This window comes from Xenopus tropicalis, chromosome 1 (assembly GCF_000004195.4).
Source record: "Xenopus tropicalis strain Nigerian chromosome 1, UCB_Xtro_10.0, whole genome shotgun sequence".
NCBI classification, from domain to species: domain Eukaryota; kingdom Metazoa; phylum Chordata; class Amphibia; order Anura; family Pipidae; genus Xenopus; species Xenopus tropicalis.
In genome coordinates this window covers 171,455,006-171,477,262 of record NC_030677.2, presented here as the reverse complement: position 1 = coordinate 171,477,262, position 22,257 = coordinate 171,455,006, and the positions used below count along the sequence as shown (strand labels likewise).

General features: G+C 38.4%; 1 protein-coding gene across 2 annotated transcripts in view; it reads right to left on the bottom strand.

The window, feature by feature from the left end:
- Window positions 1-4,527: 4,527 nt before the first annotated feature.
- Window positions 4,528-22,257, bottom strand: part of sema6a (semaphorin 6A) — a 132,889-nt gene continuing 115,159 nt past the window's right edge. For both annotated transcript variants that reach the window (XM_018090709.2, XM_018090712.2), the window contains one exon: window positions 4,528-6,945. In XM_018090709.2, the coding sequence (XP_017946198.2) occupies window positions 6,338-6,945 (608 nt within the window). In that variant the 3' untranslated portion in view covers window positions 4,528-6,337. The remainder of the gene's footprint in view (window positions 6,946-22,257) is intronic.

Sequence of the window (22,257 nt, the reverse complement as noted above, 5' to 3'; positions counted from 1 at the left end):
TACCCTTTTCTGGCATGGAAACTTCCATTTAAATCTCCAATTTCATTCATCCTTTGCCAGACCAGGAATACATCATTATTACAATGGCATTTATGATGTATATTTTCTTTGCATAACATTTATCTAGTGCCCCATAATTTTATGCCAGAATTTTACATCTTAATCTACACACAGTTTTATAAATAAGCTGACGTTTAGATGTTATATAATGACATATGGCAAACCAAAAGCCCAATAAAACTAGTGTGAAGCAAAATGGGCAACTATATCAGTCCTGGTAAGCTACTAGCATTAAGGCCAAATAATGCAATATTAATGTCTTAATGGGTTAATTAATAGTGATTACTTGACTGTGCATGTTAACATTACGACAATTACTTTTTAAGGAGTGTACTTCTGGTACTGAATAGAACTAGTAGGGCCTATGTGGGTGATTGGTACCCCAAGCACTCAGAGTCATTGGTTGTAATAGTGTTATAAGATCAGAGGAAAACATAAAATTATAAAATTACATTATTTAATCAATTTGATTCATTACTTGTTAGCTCCAAGTCCCTGTCACCTTTATGTTTTAGTGGGGAGACATGATTCCTGATCATATATCTAAATTGAGCCAAGGAATGCTTGGCAACATTACAAGCCAAAGTCGTTATGAAGGTGTGTATTTTCTTTACAAAACATTTTTCAAGCCCACTGATGTTCAGACATTTTAAAGCGAAATCCACACACTGTTTTATGAATAAGCTGAGGTTGAAATGTTATGTAGTGTATCTGATCACCTTTTTTGTATAAATAGACCCCAAAGTGTTATGAACAGTGGGGGCCACAAATAGAAATAAATATTTTTAAAGCTGCTAACTAACCATTGAGTACACGGTCCATGCTCCACATACTTGTGAGTGACAGTTTCTTGCCTGTCTAGTCATTTGACAGTGTCCTTTTTTATAAGTGTGGTGAAACTTGGGGGGAGGGGTATTTCTGCCAACCAGGTTTATTAAGTGGGCAAAAATGTAAAAGGGGACTGTAAAAATAAAAATACTGTCACTTCTAGGCAGATCCACAGAGGTCTAATTTAGCCTGATCTCTGCACTGGCACAAGTCTAACCATATCCATTCAACTGAGGGTGAATTTTAGTTTTCCTAGGAAATCTATCAATTTTAGGACAACCTGGACTTTCTAATGTTTTCTAATTTTTTGACCTGAACAGAAAGTGAGGGCGGAGCTTCACTCTGAACAAGGAAGGAGAGGTATCGAGCAGCTTGTAACTCAGAAACCAGGTCAGAAAGAGCAGAGGCACAAAGGTAGGCAATTCTGGGAAGCTGTTTAGAGTAATTTTATTAATAGAAAAAAAAGGTTTACTTATTCTTTAAGAAGCAAAATCAATAGGTTGCTCCATTCTTTGTTGAATCTGTGATAAGACTGCACCTATAGCAACATCTGAACCATCACAGGAGGAAGAAGTCACTTTGCTGATATCCAAGAGCTGAATTTCGGTGCAAGGGTTGGTGCTGAAGTGATACAATGTCTCAGGGTACAGACTGCTTGTGAACAAGCTGGTGTCCACTCTAATTGTACATTTTTTTTTAAGCAAGGCACGTAATAGTGTGATTTCTGCATAGTCAGCTACAAAATACAAATAATAGTTTGTAATTCTCAGAAAAGAAGCCAGTTCTGCTCTGTCTTTTGGTTCAGGTAATTGATGTATGGCCTCAACATTGGATTGTAAGGGTTGAATTCCTAGTGATGATAGTTTATGACCCACAAAGTCAACTTCAGATTGTGTGAAAACACCTTTTGCTTTTTTCAAGATGAGGTTACAGCCCATCAATATGATGAGTATGTCATCCAGATAAATTGTTACCCCACAGATTCCTGCAAAAACAGAGACCATCATTTTTGGAAACAGCTTGGGGCAGAACACAGCCTGAATGGTATGCTTTTGAACCAGTAAAGCCCCTGATGTGTAATGAAAGCTGTCAGGTTTCTGGCCTGCCAAGAGAGGGGTATTTGTAAATAGCCTTTACAGAGGTCCAGCTTTGTCAAAAATGTTGACCCATGGCATTGGGGAAAAAAAAACTTTTGTAGTTGGCAAAGGGTAACAGTTGGGTATTATTGCTTTGTTTACGTGACATAGCTCAACACTTAGCCAAATTGGCCCATATTTTTTCTTTGCGATTACTAGGTAGGAAACCAATAGGGAAGAGTCAGTTGGTTCTATAATATCATTTTGCAACAGCTTATTGAGTTCTGCTTCTACTGCATCAGGACTGCATCACTGGAGGTAACTACCGTATTTTTCGGACCATAAGACGCACCGGACCATAAGACGCACCAGTTTTTAGAGAAGGGAAATGAAGAAAAAAAGATTCTGAGTGTCCTAAAATATTTTATGTGCATTAAAACCAGCAGCACCCAACATATTGCCCCCATCTGTACCAGCAGCAGCAATCAAGAATTGCCCCCATTTCCTGTAAAAGCAGCCTACCTGTAAACTCCCAGCCAGCGGTCCTGCTCAGGCCTCAGGATGGTTTTCCCCGCCGCACAGCACACCAGCGCCTCTGTCCCTCTGGCTGCCATAGTTTGAATGACACGCATGCGTATGGGCGCGCTAGTGTCTATTATGCATGCGCACAGTGCCGGCCCTGCACAGAGACCACACAGAGCTGAAAAATACGGTAGTTGTTCACCATTGGACTGTGAGAAAAATTGCATACGCAGCCCAGTCCAGTAAATGCCTGAGAATGTTTTCCCTTCCAGACAGTGTCTACTATGTTTATTTCAGCATTTGTCTGGTCAAGAACTTTAAATCCCAGTGCATGAAACAAGTCCAGCCCCAGTAGGTTTGCCAACCAATTCCGGGGCATGTATGGCTAGCTTTAGACTTGTTACTACATGTATGGGACCTGTTATGCAGAATGCTTGGAAACTGGGCTTTTCCAGATAAGGGACCCTTCCGTAATTTGGATCACCATACTTTGTCTGCTAAATAATAATTTAAACATTGTTTTGCCCACAATAAGAATTAATTATATCTTAGTTGGGATCAAGTACATGGTTCTGTTTTATTATTACAGAGAAAAGGAAATCATTTTGAAAACTTTGAATTATTTAATTATAATGGATTCTTTGTGAGGTGACCTTTCTTTAATTCAGAGGTTTCTGGATAACAGGTTTTAGGACAATGGATCCTATAACCAGGGCCTCCATTAAAGGGGGTACAATGGGGGTACAATCGTCCCGGGCCCGGTGAGTTTTGGCTCTTAAGGGGGGCCCGGCCATGCTACGCTTACTTATATTAGCCGGCCCCCCTGCTGTCAGCACCTAAAGCTGGGAGCTTTCACTGTACCCTGCACTGCCTGCCTTATTACCGAGTGACCTAGCCCCCCCCCCCACAGCACTGATTGGCCTAACCCACCCCCAGCCCCGATTGGCCGAACCAGCTCCAGCCCCGATTTGCCAGCCCAGATTGGGCAGCAGACTTTGCACTTGTTCCTTTTTGTTTAGGTTGATTATGTAAATAGCAAGGCAGCAGTGGCGCAGCAGTATAAATGTACATTTTTTTTTATCATCTAACAATATTGTGCTGTCTGTGTGAAAAGAGCTGGAGCATTTCAATGAGAGCAGTTTGAGTTTCTTGTATTAGGGACATTGGCTGACAAGATTTGTTGCCCATGAAAAATTTGTGCTACATGCAACAGATCCGGTGAAAATACCACTCCCTTTACTAACATTCACATCACAGCATATAAAACACAGTGCTTGTGGCAATCCAGCATAATTACTGAAAAATTTGTAATCGTGAGATTTGTCGCCCACATAGAGCAGAGTTCCCCCAGTCTCCTCTTGTGCCATAACCATTAGCACTGCTGTTATCACATCAACTTTGGTTATACAGTGCCCCTGGCCACCAATATATGTTCTGGTTTTTAACCATTAGGCCTCTGGGGGGCCCTGATAATTTAGTTGTGGGTACAGATCCGGCCCAGTAGCCACTTCCATCCAAATTAAAGTTGGGGACAGGGCCCCGTGAATGAGGAAAAGACAGCATAGCAACATTTGTAATAGCACCCTCTAGGAGGTGTGAGATCAGTCAGACTTATTTAGCATCATATTCTACCTGTTGATCGTTTGCAATACCTATTGTGTTTCTGCATGCTGGTCTGTTTAACATCTGAGTGAGTATATTGAAATACCCTGAAATATCATTGTCCTGGACAATAAAGTATTATCTAGTTGATCTGCAACAGCTCCTGGCGTCCATTATCTATTCCTAAATCAGCATCTACACCTATTACACTACACCGTGGCAGTGGGAGGTATAGTCCAACAACATCCTCCATACAAGCTCCCATATAGCGGAGGCCCATCCTGATGTATGAGAGTCCAATGTGCCCCATGCTCTAACCATAGCCTGGGTTTAAAGTGCTTTTTAGCCAAAAAGGGGTTACAACTGTTTTAATTATAAACAGCTGACAATCATTTCCACATAAAGATAATCATGAACCTTGTTGTAAACAAATGATTACTATGAGAATAAAAAAGTTTTTATTGCATTTTGAGTAATACAATGACTGTAACTGCTTTGATTTCATATCTTTATTAAAATACCATATAACAACGTATTTTTGTATCTAACTAACAATAAATAGAAGCAAGTCAAAACAAAAGTGTGCAACTGGATAGTTTGGGTATAGTACAAATACTAGGAAAACATTTATACTCACTTTGAGGTAATATGCTTTTTTTCCCTAAGACTATATTCTAGCTCTCTAGCATTCAGTCTTTCATGCTATTGCAAAAAAACTAAGGTTCTATTGATTAGGGTATTCTGTAATGCTATCTAAGGCACACAACAAATTACACTTGAATGTCTTCACATTTTGAGTACATGGTGATCCTATCTGAATGCCAAGAATTCCTTTAACACTGTGTTTATTTTCCAGATCCCAATATTCCTGTGAAGAAGCAGCAACGTGTTTGTAGCAATATGCTTAAACAAAGCCCTGTATTTATCTTCCTACATGAAATACTATATTTTCCAATAAGAATATAGAGCAAATCTTACTCCTTGCACCCTGCTTCCTAAAGATATATGAATTGAAATGAATGATACCATAAAAATTAGGAAACTGCACTCGATGGACTACTAGTAATCCCCACTGTACTGTGGGATTCACATGGTTCTAACTTGCCCTTTGTGCAGGCAAAATCTGACCATTCTGGGAGTTTACGAAAACTTAAGAACTTCAGTATCTAGTGGATAACATTCTAGTTCCTTGTAGGCCATGTGCTTAGGGTTGCCACATTTTTGTCTTTAAAATACTGGCCTTCGAGTTTGGGGGGCAGGCAGGGATGTCACTTGGGACAGTGATGATGTCACAGGGTGGTGAAATGGGTGTGTGGGGTAGGGAAATGGGCAGGGCAGATGCTGGGGCTCATTTATAAAGTTCGTGCAGTGCAGAATTATTCGCACAATGAACATATTTGCCCTGCCCCTGTTATTTATTATATATATTTATAAAGCTGAATAAGATTGGTGCATTTAATGTGCAAACATAGTTGCGAAATTTTTTTTCGCAGTGTGATTGTCCTTAAGAGTTTTTTTAAATACGGCATAATTGCAAATCTGTGTCCGAAATTAAGCCACATCTTTGCTGGCGTAAAAAATATTTGCTAAATGGATTTCGCAAATTGCTAATTTATATTCAATAAGTGAAAATTGGTGCTATATTCGCGCACAACAAAACCGCACAGTGGCCATGCTCATGCAAACCACAACCTTATTTGTGGGCCAGGGAAGGGTGGGATATATAGGTAGGGTTGCCAGCCTGGAATACCAGCACTGGCCCTAGCTGGCGATTTGTTTGCTAGGGTGGTGAAATACATGTTGGGTGGCACATGTAGTGTGAGTCATATTTATTTCTGCCTATAATTAATTGCACTGTTTCCTTCCTAGTCTGTGTCCAGCAGAGTTTTGCAATTACTTAAACTAGAAACTAAACTGAAATGAAGCTTTTCATTTCTGCATATAAATGATAGGCCGAAACCTTTGAATGAAATGTTTCCCTACAAACAAGCTATTATGGTCTGTATATCTGCTTAAGAACAAGCCAGGCAGAGCAATCTCCATTGGAGTCATATTTATAAAGCAACCTATTGAGACAGCTATGTTTACAGATAATATCTATAAAAGAACTAAAACCAAATGCAGAATTAGGCTGATTTGAATTCTCCAATGTTTGGCATTGCAGATTTCCAGCTGATTGGTGATAACAGACCAAATGTGTAGGCAGTCCTCATAATGATTGATTCAGGGGCACTTTCTAATTTCAATTTCTATGATGTATCGCATATACGTTCACTTCTACAGTTGGAAGATGTTTCCTTAGATGAACTTAACACGTGTATGCCCTGCTGAATGGCTCGAATAAACTGCTGTGTGGATATCTGATGATGCTGGGACATTATTAGAAGGTTGGAAGCAATTTTCTCCAAGATTGTGTTCTGCTGAATAATCAGCTGGGAAGTCGTTTTTTGTGATGCTGTGATTTGCTTGATGGACTTACTCAGGTCCTTCACATGTGTATTAAGGATATTTAAATTTCTTGAAATCGTTCTTCTATACTGTTTCTGCTCTGCATAAAGAAATTCATTGTGTTCCTTACTCTGTGCAGGTATTTGATCACTGAAGAGTTGAGACATCATATATGGTACATTGGTAGGCTCGGGAAATGGGGCATCGAGCATTTTTGCTTTGTGATCTTTTTCCGTTTTTGAAACGACTTCCTCCATTTCTAAGACAACATAGTCCTCCCGTTTGATCGTCTCAGCATTACCTGCATGTGGAGTCATCATGTGCAAAGCAGCCACTTTCTTCTCCTGTGGTTCAATGATTTCGGGCTCCTCATGTTGTACAACAGCCACGTTTTTCTTTGCTGAGTGCCCTAAATAAAGCAATTGATAAAATTAAGTTTTCAAATTAAATAACTAAATTGTATGCTCAATTTATAAGTAAAAAAACAATATCTTTGCCTTGGAAAGTTAAAATTACAATTAACATTCCTTTCCAAAGTCTGTGGAAAGTCTGTATTTTTAAAGTTGGTATTTGGGTACTTTGTTGCATTGTTTACCCATCTGTCTTCTTACAAAGACTCATACCCCCATATGTAATAAAAGGCACTAAGTTTGTCCAGTAGCAGTAACCCATAGCAACAAATAAGGTTTGCTTTTAAACAGGTGACCAGTAAATTCTACCTGCTGAGTGGTTGCTATGGGTTACTGCACCTAGTGCCTGTTACCTAGTGCCTTTTATCACATAATTCCCTTAAAAGCTCTAAAGCAGGGGTACCCAATCTTTATAACGCATAAGCCACAGTCAAATGTAGATTTGAGAAGCAACATAAGCATCTTAAAAGTTCATGGGATGTGTTATTTGGTAGCCTCTATACAGAATCTCAGCTTCCAGGAAGCTGTTTGGTAGTATATTTGGTTTTTATTCAACCAAAACTACTGCTTTGGGGACACTTGAAGCAACATCCAAGGGGTTGGTGAGCAACAAGTTGCTTACAATCCACTGGTTGAGGATCACTGCTCTAAAGCACCTCCCACAAGCCTCTATTGTAGTCTAATGGGTACATTTTGATATTCAGCATTTTACTCATTGAAGGCATGTCTTGCTGTTGGAAACATCACAATGCTGTTTAAGACTGGGCAGTGTAATTGAACAACTGAAATAAAAATTCTAATTATGTGGTAACAGTGTCAGTAACTGGGCAAAGAACTGGTATATCGTACAATACCACCTGCTACCTCTGCATATTATCAAGGGGAAAGACAGTGGGTGGGTAGTCTGGAAAGGAAATACATTCTAATAGCCTAAACTTGGATCTGGGAGGGAAATAATCACCAGTGTTTATCTACTGAAACAAACATGTATTTCCAACAATATTTAATTCAGAAATTTTGTCGGAATGCTTGGTAGTTTTCCATGTTAGCAGATTCCATTATGCTCAAGGGCAATAGCACTAGATACAGCTGGTAATAGACATTTTATATGTAATGGTTTTATTAGATAACAAACTGCCAACCAAACTTTTTTTTCACAGCTGTTGAACTTCTAACTGCTACATGAACGGGGATTCAGAACTCCCAGCTAATTAAATTAACCATTTTGTTAAATAAAGCAAAACTTTGTCATGAAATACTAAACAGATGGGGAACTGATTTGTATTGGAGCCCCGGAGCTGAGCTACACTGCTTTCAGGCCAGAGTAACTGAAGTGGATGATTTGACATAACACTGATTTTATCTTTTGCTATTTCTCTGCTATTAGCCTTCTGGAATGAAATGACAAACCACTTGGACTAATGATATAAACAAGCAAAAGACTGATTGATATAAAAAAAAGGGCACGACACCAGTATTAATCATGTATAATTAGAATTAAACGCAGATGTTCTCCCACATACTTATTTTCACCTCAATGTGACTGCAATTATAGTCCTTCTCCTAGTTTTAAGCCTGCGTACATGGGGAGGCAAGAAGGAAATGTGACTTCCATCTACTTCACTCTGCATCATCTTTGCTGCTAAACCCTTTATTTTAATAGATGTATCAATTAACCTTTTAACCCACATTCCTTCATATGTAGAAATACATATTGTAGAGTAATGCAGTTGCTGAGTGTATGTGCACCTAGATGATCTGATCAAGATCTACTTGGTCTTTTTTTCCTATGTTACTAAACTGTCTAGTTAAAGAATCTGAATATCAGTTGTTCTTGTGCAAAAAAAATCTGATATAAATCTGATATGATATATATATAATCAAGTTAAGCTCACTACACTTGGAGAGAGCATCAGAGTGTTACCTATTGCTAACAATAGTTCTTAGGCCCATTGATGTAAGCTGATCCTTAGAAGGAACCTGCAGGCATCCTTTTCGGTACCTTGGAGATTAAAAGATTAGTCTCATGCGCCCATTCCAAGTTCATAGCCATAGAGTTATATTTGCCTCTATCAAATAATGACATTTTCTTATTTAAAACATTTGTGAAATCACCTTTTTTGTAAGTTGTTGTAAACTTTAATGAATGTTTATTATGTACTGAATACTTTAGCTTCCTTTCTAATATAATACTTTAGCTAGCTATATGTTCCCAGATTTTGGTGAGCAAACACGGCTGATTTTAGCCATACAGTAGAGTCCTGCGTGGATCAGGTCGGACAGACCCATGCGTAACCCACAACCCAAACTGCACCTACCACCCTGCTGTGGCCCCCTACCCTGGCTTTCTACCCAAACTAACCTGTAATGAGTTAATTTACCACTCTCCCGGGACCCACAAAACCGGAAGTGACACCACTATGGATCGGAGGTGACATCACTACGGAGGTGGATCAATCACATAAAAAAAAGTGCTTGAGCATCAGGGGTGGGTGGTAGGGCTAAGAGCTGGACTTTACATGGACTTTACATGTGGACTGCCCACACTGTTGGTAAATCAGGAAATTCCTACCCAAAACCCAACCACTTTGCGGCTATTCCATGGGTACCCATTGGTACCCAACCTGCTGCAGGTCTCTACCATACTGCCCCCACCACCTGGGATATGTTTGCCAGTATCAAGAAACTTGTTAGAACAGTTGACCAAAAGTAAGGCAAGAGTCATGGTTCCCCTTTACTTGCTGTTTCGATTGTTTGGGTGGTCAGCACAAATGGAACAATGGAAAAAGGCCATTCACTTGTACAGCCACTTGCACAATATCCCTCTGTCTGGCCTGAGGGTAGATCGGTTAGATGCTGTTCAGCCTCCCGAAAACGCAACTCTTTAGGAAGAATGCATTTGATCTGCTAGACATCTGCTAGCTTTTCACTTAACAATCTTAATAACACATTGTTATGCTGTTGGTTGACTCCTACAATGCAGATAAAGTTGAAACCGTATCTGTCAATAAGTAGTATCCAACAGCAAGTAGTATCTGACAAGAACTGAAAGTTCAAACTGCACAGCCTTCAGCCTCAGAATGAGATTACTGACAGTCCAATCATAACATCACCTGTACTGCCTCGATTCAGTGAGATATGCTCAACCCTGTCACAGATCTAAGATTAAAAGACTGAGGATCAGTAAAAGACTCTACAATCTTATTATAAAAAATGAACAAAAACTTTGTCTTAATTTAAAAAAAAAAATAATGATTGCCTGGGCTTTTCATCATTCCATGCTATCTTCATTATCATTTAGATATACATAACTCTTAATGAAAAAGGGTCTAGCTAGAGTGAGGTTTATTTAACACCAGGATTCTGGTTTACAATAACAGCAATGGAGCAGAGAGCCATTATTTTCATACCATGGTTTCATGGCGTCCCATAATTTTCTTGCAGGAGAAGTCTCAATGACTATCACAGGCTGAATTGTGGAATTGCTTTCAATATTTATTTCACCGAAACAAGTAAAACTAAATAAAACATAAATCATGAAGCTGGGATTATTATCTACCTCTGGATTTTACCTTGGCCTTCACAATAAACACTACTGTTCTGAGACATTTATTTTGGCTTGCCTAGCAATATTTTGAAATAAACAAAGATTAATTTGGATTTTTAATATTCAGGGCTAGAATTCTGCATTAGGTAAAACATAGCACAAATAAAGGCAGAGACCTTATTTCTTTCATGCTGTCATGGTTTTCCTTGCAAACAATGTAAACTCAAATGCACTCTATGAAAATATATTTTTTTCTAGAAAAGTACTTTTATAGAGATCACCAGTGGCTTCATTAACCAATTATTAGCTGGAATTGTTGAGAGATACATTGTGTTATGCAGTTTCTTTTGTTTGGCGATGTATCTGAGGCAGGTACCAGCATGTGTATATGTAAGTCAGGAGGTGTACAATATGGGAAAAAATATGCTGAATAGATTCTCAGCCCTTAGTTATTGCTGACAAAAGTGTCCTGAGACTCCAGTTAATTATGTACAGTGACCTTTCCCAACTAGCTAGGGAGCAATCTAAGCGTCTGCACTAGGGATAAGGGAATTTTCACTGCTCTAGAGGTTTAAAAGGCAAGGCTGTCTCACCTGAGATATGTATCAAGTTTCACTAAACAGGAGTATTAGTTCACACAACCCTATGTTCTAATTGTCACAGCTAACCTAAGCCCAAGATAGGAGCTAGATGTGACACCTGCATCTTCCAGATGCCTAAGTGACTGAACCTGCTCTTATTACATTACTGCCCTAGACAGGGGCATAACGGGGAGCCCAAATCTCTCACACTCACATTATATATATATATACCGACACAGAAATGAGACCTATTATCCAGAATTTGAAGCACCATACCCCAAGTCTGCAAAAAATCATTTAAACCTTAAATAAACCCATTAGCATTGCTTTACATAATGATTTATGAAATCTTCGTTAGGATCAAGTTTGAGGTACAGTTTTATTATTACAGAGAAAAAGGAAATCATTTTTTAAAAATGTCATTATTTATTTATAATTGAGTCTTTGGGTCATGGGTGCCAAATAAGGGCTGTGATTGGCTGTTTGGTAGCCTCTATGTGGACTGGCAGCCTACATGAGGCTCTGTTTAGCAGAACACCTGGTGTTTATGCAACTAAAACCTGCCCTAAGCCAGGAATTTATAAATAAGCACCTGCTTTAAGGCCAATGGGAACCACTGGTTGGGGATCAATGCTATAGCCATAAGACAGTTAGTTAAAACTTTGTGCTCAAAGCCTGCAAATTGTAGTTGTCATTGTTAACACAGATAGTGTGCTTTGTATATTCTAGTGCACAAAATCTCTATAAGTTAGTAAATAAACAGAATGTGAATATAGGTTAATGGTGCCATTTGTTAACATAGCAGCTGGCAGGAAGGGTTGAACTTCATCAGAAACAGCAGCAAGGATGGGCAACAAAAAAGAATACTGATAAAGCCTTAGGGCTCTGGCACACGGGGAGATTAGTCGCCCGCGACAAATCTCCCTGTTCGCGTGCGACTAATCTCCCCGAATTGCCATCCCACCGGTGAAAATGTAAGTCGCCAGTGGGATGGCACACACTGTGCAGGCGATTTCGGCAAATCGCCGAAGTTGCCTTGCGAGGCATTTTCGTCAATTTGCCGAAATCGCGCCGCCGCATGTGCAATCCCACTGGCGACTTACATTTTCACCGGTGGGATGGCAATTCGGGGAGATTAGTCGCCCGCGAACAGGGAGATTTGTCGCAGGCGACTAATCTCCCCGTGTGCCAGAGCCCTTAAAAAGAGAGAGATTTCATTGGGTGAACCTTGTTGCCTTGCCTTGTCCAATATTGGATGCACATTTGTAAGAAAGAGCTGAAAGCACATGAGAGCACATTTAGGACAGTCTCTAAAGCAGGGGTCCCCAACCTTTATTTCTCCAAGGACTGGTTGCAAGGAGAAAAAATTTTCCACGGACCAGAGCGGGGAGCGTGAATTGCAGGCGCGGTCTTAAATGCATTTGCGCATTGCACGCGGTGCATTCGTTTGCGCAATATTGCTTATGGCACGTTCGTTCGCGCCTTAAAATGCGATGCTCTTTGAATTATTGCCTCTCTGGGTACGACTTATTATGCTCCAGGGGAATGGCGGCGGCCCAGTGCCAAGCAGTCCACGGCCCGGTTGGTTGGGGACCCCTGCTCTAAAGCACATTTTGCTATGTGTGATGAAATTAATGAAAGCAGTGAAGGCTGAGCAGACCCTTCAGAATGTAAGGTAAATACTATGCCATCAATCAGTACAACAAGCATGATAGTTTGCTGCTCTGGTACAAAGGGTCCTACTATTGTTGAAGCTAAAATCCTTGAGCATTTGCCTGCATATACTATAGGTTCCTTCCAATGTTGCTAGACTGAGATTTAAAATCAAGTACAGCATGTTCAGCAGTACACTACTGCAGCTAGTACTATTTTGTTATTATGGTGTAATTAATTATTGGGTTCTGCCATCACAGCCCAATACTGATGCACTTCACTTTAAAGGAACAGTAACATCAAAAAAGTGTATCAAAGTAATTAAAATATAATGTACTGCTTCCCTGCACTAGTAAAACTGGTGCGTTACTACTACTACTACTACTATAGTTTACATAAATACTCTGCTATGAAGCCATAGGGGCAACCATTCAAAAGGAAAAAAGGCACAGGTTGCATAGCAGATAACAGATAAAACACTATTGTATTCTACAGAGTATATCTGCTATGTAATCTGTGCCTTTTTTCCAGCTAAAATGGTTGCCCCGGTTGCTACACAGCAGCTTATTAATATAAACTATAGTAGTGTTCCTCAAACAAACGCACCAGTTTTACCAGTGCAAGGCAACAGTACATTATACTTTAATTACTTTGATACACTTTCATGGGACAAGGGGAATATACTGCCTGGTATGGTTCCCACAGAAAGTGCATAAACTAATGTTTTATCATTTTTTAAATGGTAGTGGGTGTGTTTTTGTTACTGTATTCCAGTTACCGTATTCAGGTCCAACAACCACCCTCAAGAAGGTGAGAAATGTGCATGGAAGTTAAGAACAAATACTTTCAAATGTATTATGTTGCAAAATAAATTGTTTCCCCCACCTTTAAGGAGCATCAGCTGGCTGTTGGAGTAGAGAAAATACAGCCTTGGAGAAAGGTTTAGGTTGTAGACATGTCAGGTTGTTACGATCAGGCACTAGAGAAAAGAAGGTTGTACGGCTGCTTTGGAGAGGAGGAAAATGGTCAGTTATATAGAAAATAGGTTGTTAGAACAGTAACAGACTTTAGAGAGATGAAGGATGATGGGCTAGGAAGTTGGAGAAAAGTAACACTTTGGAAAGAAGAGAATGTTAGGTTGTTAGAAGAGTAATAATCAAACCCTGAAGGGAATGATGATGTTAGGTTAGAGGAGCAAACCACTGTCAAACTATTTTACTTATTTCATATCATAAAATGATTTAACTTCATATATTTTATGTGTAATTCTAACAATATAACTGGGAGTGTGATGATTTTGCCAAAAATACTCTCACTTATAAATTCAGTTATAATACTCAAATAAGCACCTCTATTCAAAAGATCATACTTATTGGAACTCTGTCTTAGTACAGGTATAGGATCTGTTATCTGGAAACCTAATTACGGGAGGCCACCCCCCCCCCCCCCCCCCGGTACCTTGTACTTGATCACAACTAAGATATAATTAATCCTTATTGGTTGGCAAACAATCCTATTGGGTTTAAATAATGTTTGAATTATTTTTTTTTGGTAGACTTAAGGTATGAGAGTCCAAATTATAGAAAGACCTATTATCTGGAAAACCCAAGGCCCCAAGCATTCTGAATAACAGGTCTCATAACTGTAATTCTCAGTCACACAGTGAGCAGAAATACTGCAACCTATCAGCTGAACATCCAAAGGCTGTGAATAGGTTTACAGTACCAGCAGCATTTTAGGTTGGACATCTTAGTTTTAAATAGAACATAATATTATTATATTAGAATTTCTTATCTTTCTAACAGAAGTCATTAGAGATTACAATGTGGGCAAGAAAGAGAGAGGGAGGAAGAAAGCTGGTTGTGGGCTTGTTTCTTTCCAGTACTGCTAGGATCATCAATTAACTATGGTACTAGGGGTTGTGACTCTGCCCTATCAATAAAGAAGCAGGTTAGGCATCTCAGGGTTAGAACAAACTGTTACATTACTCATGTTCATTGAATACAAGACATCATGCATGAAATCAATTCAAGAGAAATCAAGCAGATTCATTCACATGGGGTCAATCCAGGAGAAATCAGGCAGATTCATGCACATGGGGTCAATCCAGGAGAAATCAGGCAGATTCATGCACATGGGGTCAATCCAGGAGAAATCAGACAGATTCATGCACAGGTCCTTATTTATTAGAAGAAACAGAAGGTAGTGGAGCAGAAGGCATTTACATACCTCAGAGATCAGATGTGGCTTTTTGCAAGCAGGTTTGTCCTTCATACCTTGTACATGCCACATAACAGCTTCAAGGGGTATTAAAAGCATCTGTGTGATCATGCTCAAGAATTTAAAGAGAAAGGATGAAGAGAACTTTTTTTGAAGAAGAAAGGGCAGAATAAGACAATACATTCCAATAAGCAAAATTATCACCTACAAAGAAAAACTTAATGAAGTAGCAGAGATCCTTCATACAAAGCACAGACCCCTAAAGCCAGTGAACATTAGAAGTTTAAGTATGGAGAGGGACTAAACCTCTATTTTACTATAAAAATACACAGTGGGTCTAAAGCATATAGAAAAGCAAATGTCACTAATTTGTGACATAGATCAATAAGTAACAGCAATGTTTCGTCTCCTTGGAACACTTAGCAATGGGATAAGCTTGTTGGGGCTTTGTATCTGCTTGTACTAGTAGCTATTCTCCATACAGTGTAGTGGAACAAATATACAAAGATAACATATTCTCTTCTCTCCCACTTTCCAGTCTATATAAGGGAAGTTAATAAGAACCATGATATTTATAATTAATGTATTTATCCGTTTAAATGCCACTCCCAAAGAGCCTCATGTAAGCCTGCGTAAGAGAGCAACTTGTAATTGGAGCTTTTATTTTACAATATTAGCAGCTGTTTTGATTTTTCAGTAAATTTTCTTTGCTATGACTGTGCAGTGAACCACACATAATGGATGTACATAGGCTGTACGTACAGGGATTGGCTTTTAGAAGTGTTTCTGTCATATTTGTTTTCCTTCCTATCCATGTTCATGATTTCCTGTTACTTACGGACAACAGCTCAGTTGAAATTTGTTACAAACCCTTCCTCCAAATGAGCACACAATATATTGCAGAGAACGCTGAAAGCTGCCCAGTTTGTGTTTGGCAGCCAAACTATACATAATTCATACAGAAGAGATAAACACGTAGACTGCACTGTGCTAATTTTCTTGCTATCTCTTTCTTCTGATTCTTCCGAGTTAATAGAAAATTGAAGCTACTAAATAAAAGAACAGCTTGTAAATGTAATATTTCTCATAGTAAGATGTGTTTGTAGTCCATGACTGCCCATTGTGACTGTACTTAAACCGAAATATTCCTCATTTAACCGCTCTTTGCATATTAGCTCTTATTATCAGGTATTATCTCTTTAAACAAGGCCTTTTTTTTTCTTATTTTTTCTCCTTGTTTGCGCTGTTAAACCAGAGCTCAGGACTTGGCAACTGCATTGTCTTCATTAAAGACTAAAAAATGAGGATGTTTTGTGTATTTTCAAATATAACATTACCTTCGACTGTTAAAAATTGTATTTTTGATTCAGAAACACTTCTACAATAAGCTGCTGAGTAGCCACGGGGGAAACATTGGAGCAGAAACAGAACTATAGGGCACATATTTGAATAGAACATAATAGATAAGATGTGTAGCATACAATGGTTTTAGTTCTTCTAAAAGATGATAAACAGGAATCAAATGTCATTTTCATAGCCCTACAGAACTATTGAATAAAATGTATTTTATATAAAAAAAAAATAGACGTTTGATGCTAAGAAATAGTGTGTTGTTGCCGGCTAAACAGACATCAAATAAAAAAACTTCCTCTAAGGCATTAACAGTCTTTTAACTAATCTCCTTTCATATATGGAAGGGACTTTATGCAGATATTATTTTAGCCCCTAAGCTAGCAAGAGAAAGCACTGTAAAGACCTTTTGCCCAGAATGTAATTACTATTGCTTTATATACAACATATCATTTAGTGTTTTAAACAACTATAATTTTTAAGAAGAAACGTAAACATGTTTTTGTGCTAATACTCGGATCAACTGAATGCACTTGCTAAAATACTTGTATACAGTAGGGATGCACGGAGTCCAGAATTCGGGATTCGAGCAAGATTCGGCCTTTTTATCGGCAGCCAATCCACACTCCTGGCCAAACCAAATCCAAATCCTAAAAATCATGTGACTCATTGTCCCATAAACAAAGAAGTTGATTTTTTTTTTCCAATTTAACCCTTTAATTTTAGAATTTAACCCTTCCAAAGCCTATTTAACATATGCTAATTAGGATTCGGATTCGGTACGGTATTTGGCCGAATCCTTTACGAAGGATTCGGGAGTTTGCCTAAATCCGAAAAAGTGGATTCGGTGCATCCCTAAAATACAGCTTATATTAAAGCAACACCAAAGTATGTTTGAATACTATAACCCCCAAACAATGTAGGTCTCTATAAAAATATATTGCATAAACAAGCTCATATGTAAAACCCTGCTTCATCTAAATAAACCATTTTCATAAAAATATACTTTTTTAGTAGTAAGTGCTATTGGGTAATCCTAAATAGAAAATTGCCATTTAAACAATTAAGGGCCTCCCCCTGGGATCATAGGATTCACAGTGCACACAAACAAGCCAAGGCACACATAAATGCTAGGCCCCATCAGCCAATGAATGGACAGAGTTCGGCTTTTTGCTTCCACACTTCTTCCTGTTACAGTTAGAGCTGCATTATTTCCTGTCAGCTGATCTCTGAGGGAGCACCCAGCCCATCACTAAATGGTGGCTCAAGGGAAAGAATGTAAAAGGGCAATATTTACTGATATATATATTCCAGTTTGGTGAGATTCTTTAATAGGTCACTTAACATGATATAAACTATCTGTTGGTTAAGTATTTATTCTGGAGGTATAGTTTTCCTTTAATATTTTATTCACCCCAAAACTTCAGCTGCTGATCAAAAGATTAGGTACCGAAGGTCCTCAGGTGTGAAGTTAACTTTTAGTTCAGCGCATAAAGGAATGTTGCCCCCTTCGCCCTGCAACTATGATGCATTTTAACAGTAAAATTCTGCCTCAAGTTTTCAATAGATCTAAGGGGGAGTTAAGTACAGGTATGGGACCTGTTATCCAGAATGCTCGGGACCAAGGGTATTCCGGATAAGGGATCTTTCCGTAATTTGGATCTCCATACCTTAAGTCTGCTAAAAAATCTATAAAACATTAATTAACCCCAATAGGATTATTTTGCATCCAATAAGGATTAATTATGTCTTAGTTGGGATCAATTACAAGGTACTGTTTTATTATTACAGAGAAAAAGGAAATCAGTTTTAAAATTCTGAATTATTTGATTAAAATGGAGTCTATGGGAGATGGGCCTTCCGTAATTCGGAGCTTTCTGGATAACGGGTTTCCGGATAAGGGGTCCGATACCTGTATTAACATGTTTTGGCATTACTGTTCCTTTAAGACATGCATACTGTCATTTGAAAATATATGTTTGTTGTGGTGGAGTAAAACTAAAAGCACTTTCAGTTTGTCCTTCTTTCCACCTCCTTGGTTCTTTGGAACAACTGCGGGAGGAGAGGGTATTTAATTACATTTCCCTTTCGAGTTCCCATTTCCTAATGTTCTACGGTCAGTTCTTCCCAACTACAATAGAAGAAAAAATGGTATTGCCACTAAAATTCTTGGGAAATCTGTAAGAGAGGATTATTCTACCCTAGTACAGAATCTTCACTTCAAGTGAAAACAAGTGGCAAACATTAAGAACATAGTCATGTCTCCTCCCACTAGAAAGCTGCCTGGAGTTAGGATTTTGTATTTGTATTGGGGAACTGTTGCTGTACAAGAACATATATATATCATGTTAATGGCCTCTTAATAATTTGGATGTAGCATGTAATTTAAGGAGGGTCAGAAAATAGTGAGCCCAAGTGTTTGTAGAGGGCTTATTCTAAGTGTCTGTTTCTCACCGTTGCGGATAGATGTGTGGAAATTTTGTGGCTAAGTTGTAGTTTTTTTTAATGAAGGGAGCGCACATCTGGCACGCTTGTTAAAAACAATGCCCTTTGCCATTTGCAAGTATTCCTTTGTGTGATACTCAGTGTCTGGCTGACTTCCTCAGTCATCATGTTCCACAGCGATGAGAGATGTTATATACAATCAGGCGGTTTATGACTGTACAGCAGTAACACCTCAAGAAAATTGGCATTCATCTATTTTTCTATTTAAGTAACACATTTTGGCAGTCAAACAAAACTGCATATTGAAATATACCATGTTGCATCACACTTAAGTGGAGAAGAGAAACATCCCAATTTGCCAGAGCTAAAGCAAACCATTGTGTCACCATATCACCCTTTAAAACCTCACAATTTTGCTGCTAAGTTTGCTTAGTACAGCCTCTTGCTAAGCAACAAATCCATCCTTCCAGTTTTGTACTCACAAATTTTTATAGCACAAAAAGTCGTGATGACACACAGGGGATGTTTGCAATCACTTCTTTTAATAACGGGTGTATGGCACAGGTACAAGTATGACCTGATTCCCTTAAAGGAACAGTGACACCAAGAAATTAAAGTGTTTTCAAATAATAAGAATATAATGAATTGTTGCCCTGCACAGGTAAATGTTGTGTTTTTGCTTCAGAAAGACCTCTATAGTTTATACAAACTCTGATGCTCTGTAGCTATGAGGGTAGCCACAGAAGCTGAAAACAGTTCTCCAGTATATTCAAATCACTCTGCAGTGAAACATTCTACCGGTATAGGACCCATTATCCAGAATGCTCGGGACCAAGGGTATTCTGGATAAGGGGTCTTTCCGTAATGTGGATCTCCATACCTTACGTCTACTAAAAAATCAATAAAACATTAATTGAACCCAATAGGATTGTTTTGCATCAAATAAGGATTATTTATATCTTAGTTGGGATCAAGTACAAGGTACTGTTTTATTACTACAGAGAAAAAGGAAATCAGTTTTAAAATTCTGAATTATTTAATTAAAATGGAGTCTATGGGAGACAGGCTTTCCGTAATTCGGGGCTTTCTGGATAATGGGTTTCCGGATAAGGGATCCCATACCTGTACATGGAACCTTTTATTTAACAGAATTTAGTATCTGCATGAAAAATAACTTGTTTTCGAGCAAGAATTTGTTTTCGAACAAATTAAAAACCAAAGGATCAAGGACAGACCCCTACAATGCTTAACTATCAACACTGGTTCACCTAGAAAATGTTTCATTTACCACCACTGCAATTTATCCCTCAACCAGTATATTTGAGGTTTGATATATGTAAATATATATTCCAGAGCATCTGATACCAAAGTGTGGTTCATTTTTATATGTATTAATAATTATTGCACCATCCCAGTACATTTTTAACTAAACACACAGGGTTCATCTACTCTCAGCTACCTAAAAATATGACCTCTTGGTTTCTAACCTCCATAGTTAAACAAGATGTTGCAGCCACAAGCCATATTATAACCTTCCTCCTCTTGATCATAATTGAAAGTATTTTTTTCCATAATAAGTATTTTACCCAATCAATTTGTACAGATAAAGATTACTGAAGAATTCAAAAGAATAGAGAATGAAAAGAATGTGAAGATTAAAGGGAAAAAGGGAATGCTAAAGAAATGGTATCAGCATGGGCTTTATTGCTATTCCTATCTGCCCTCAAAAGCAGCCAAAAGCTTCATGCTCTTAACTAGTTCAAAATCATCCCAAATTGAAAAGACAGAGGAAATTTCTGTATTCTACGAGCATTTCAGTGCATTCATGTAATATATTCAGAAGAAGGAACTCACACTCAAATATACTTTAGGAGTTGGGAGTGCCTGGATCAGGCTTATATGTGTATTAATAATATAAGAATAAAATATTATATTATTAAAACACCAGTATATACACAGATGTTACTAATTCTGTTTAAACAAGAATAGAAATTCATCGGCTAAACAGGCTATGTTGCATTCTCTCCCCCATAATTAATAGCAAATGTATACAGAAGGAATATTATGGGTATAAAATACGCAGCGCCCTTATCTATTTAACACTTTCCCCACTGAGGTTTAGTCCCGAGTTTCTGAATAACATTTTACCATATGGAAACTGCGCATTGCCTAGAATTTTGGTGCCACCATAGCCACTATTAATGAAAAGGTTAAGCCTAGAATTCTTCATAGGGCACTGGAAAAAGTCCAATCTACTTGATCTCCTTATTGGCCCCTGTAGATAAGCCTAGAATTCATCATAGGCCACTGTAAGAAGTGCAATCTACCAGATCTCCTCAGTTACTAAAATAAGCTTTGAATTCCTAGACAGACATGCATGCCCTTTGGTAGCACTGTTCATCTATTTTCATGCTGTAGGACAATTATTCCCCATACTGCATATTTGAGGACCAAACTATAACAAAACAGGTGATGTTATTAACCAGTAGTATTAAAGAACTCAAGCTATGATTTGTCTAACAGCACTGCTTTTCAGCAACTGTTGTCTAAACATCTAGTATAAATAAATCTAAAGCAAGTGGACTTGTTAAGTAATAATTGAAGACGTTTCACTACTCATCCGAGCAGCTTCTTCAGTTCATATGTGATATTTTAAATACACAATGATCACCAGACCCAGAAAAAAAGTAATGAACAGTGATACAAATATGAGTGGTGCTAGGCAGGTACCCCTACTGCTTACCCCTAGTGCTCTCCTCCTGCCCCGCCACTGTGTCATTGCATGTTTGTTTGCGTATATGCATGGGGAGGGGGGATGCAATGCTGCCCCGGGTTGCCTAGGGTGCCTGGCTAGCTTGGCCAGCCCATGGTTGCTCTTATAGCTTTCATTTTGGATTTTCGTGAGAGGTAATTTAGCAGTTAACACACAAAAGCCAAAACATTTTTTTTGAACAGTCTGTTTTATTACCTTATGTAATAAAGAATTTATCCCGTTTTCATTTTTTTTGTACAACATACATTAATTTGTGAATCAGATGTTAAGGGATGTGAAGGTGAAGAAAAAAGTTTATGACATCACAATATTTTACAACAGTACACAATTATAAGTCAGATTCTGTTTCCAACTATCTGTCAGTGTATAGCAAGGGTGGAAAGGAAAGGCACATGTAGGTTTATGGATATAAGCCTGGAATACCAAAGTAACCGTTAAATATTAGAGTTTTGAATATCATAACAACACTGTTTAATGTCTTTTATTATGAGACATTTATGTCATTCTTGGTTCAAGAAAAAAGAACACCAAAGCAATGCAATATTGGCAGTAATGCATGTAAACAGGTTGTTGCAATTTTAATTGATCAAGATTAAGGAAATGTTAGTATAGTGCTGGAAAATTTCCATTCACCAGACAAACTAATTACTGGTGCCTGAGCTTTCAATTCTAAAAATAGAGAAGATGGTGTGGGGCAAGATTTGATAGGAAAGCACAGGGAGACTGCTTCCAGTTCAAGTGC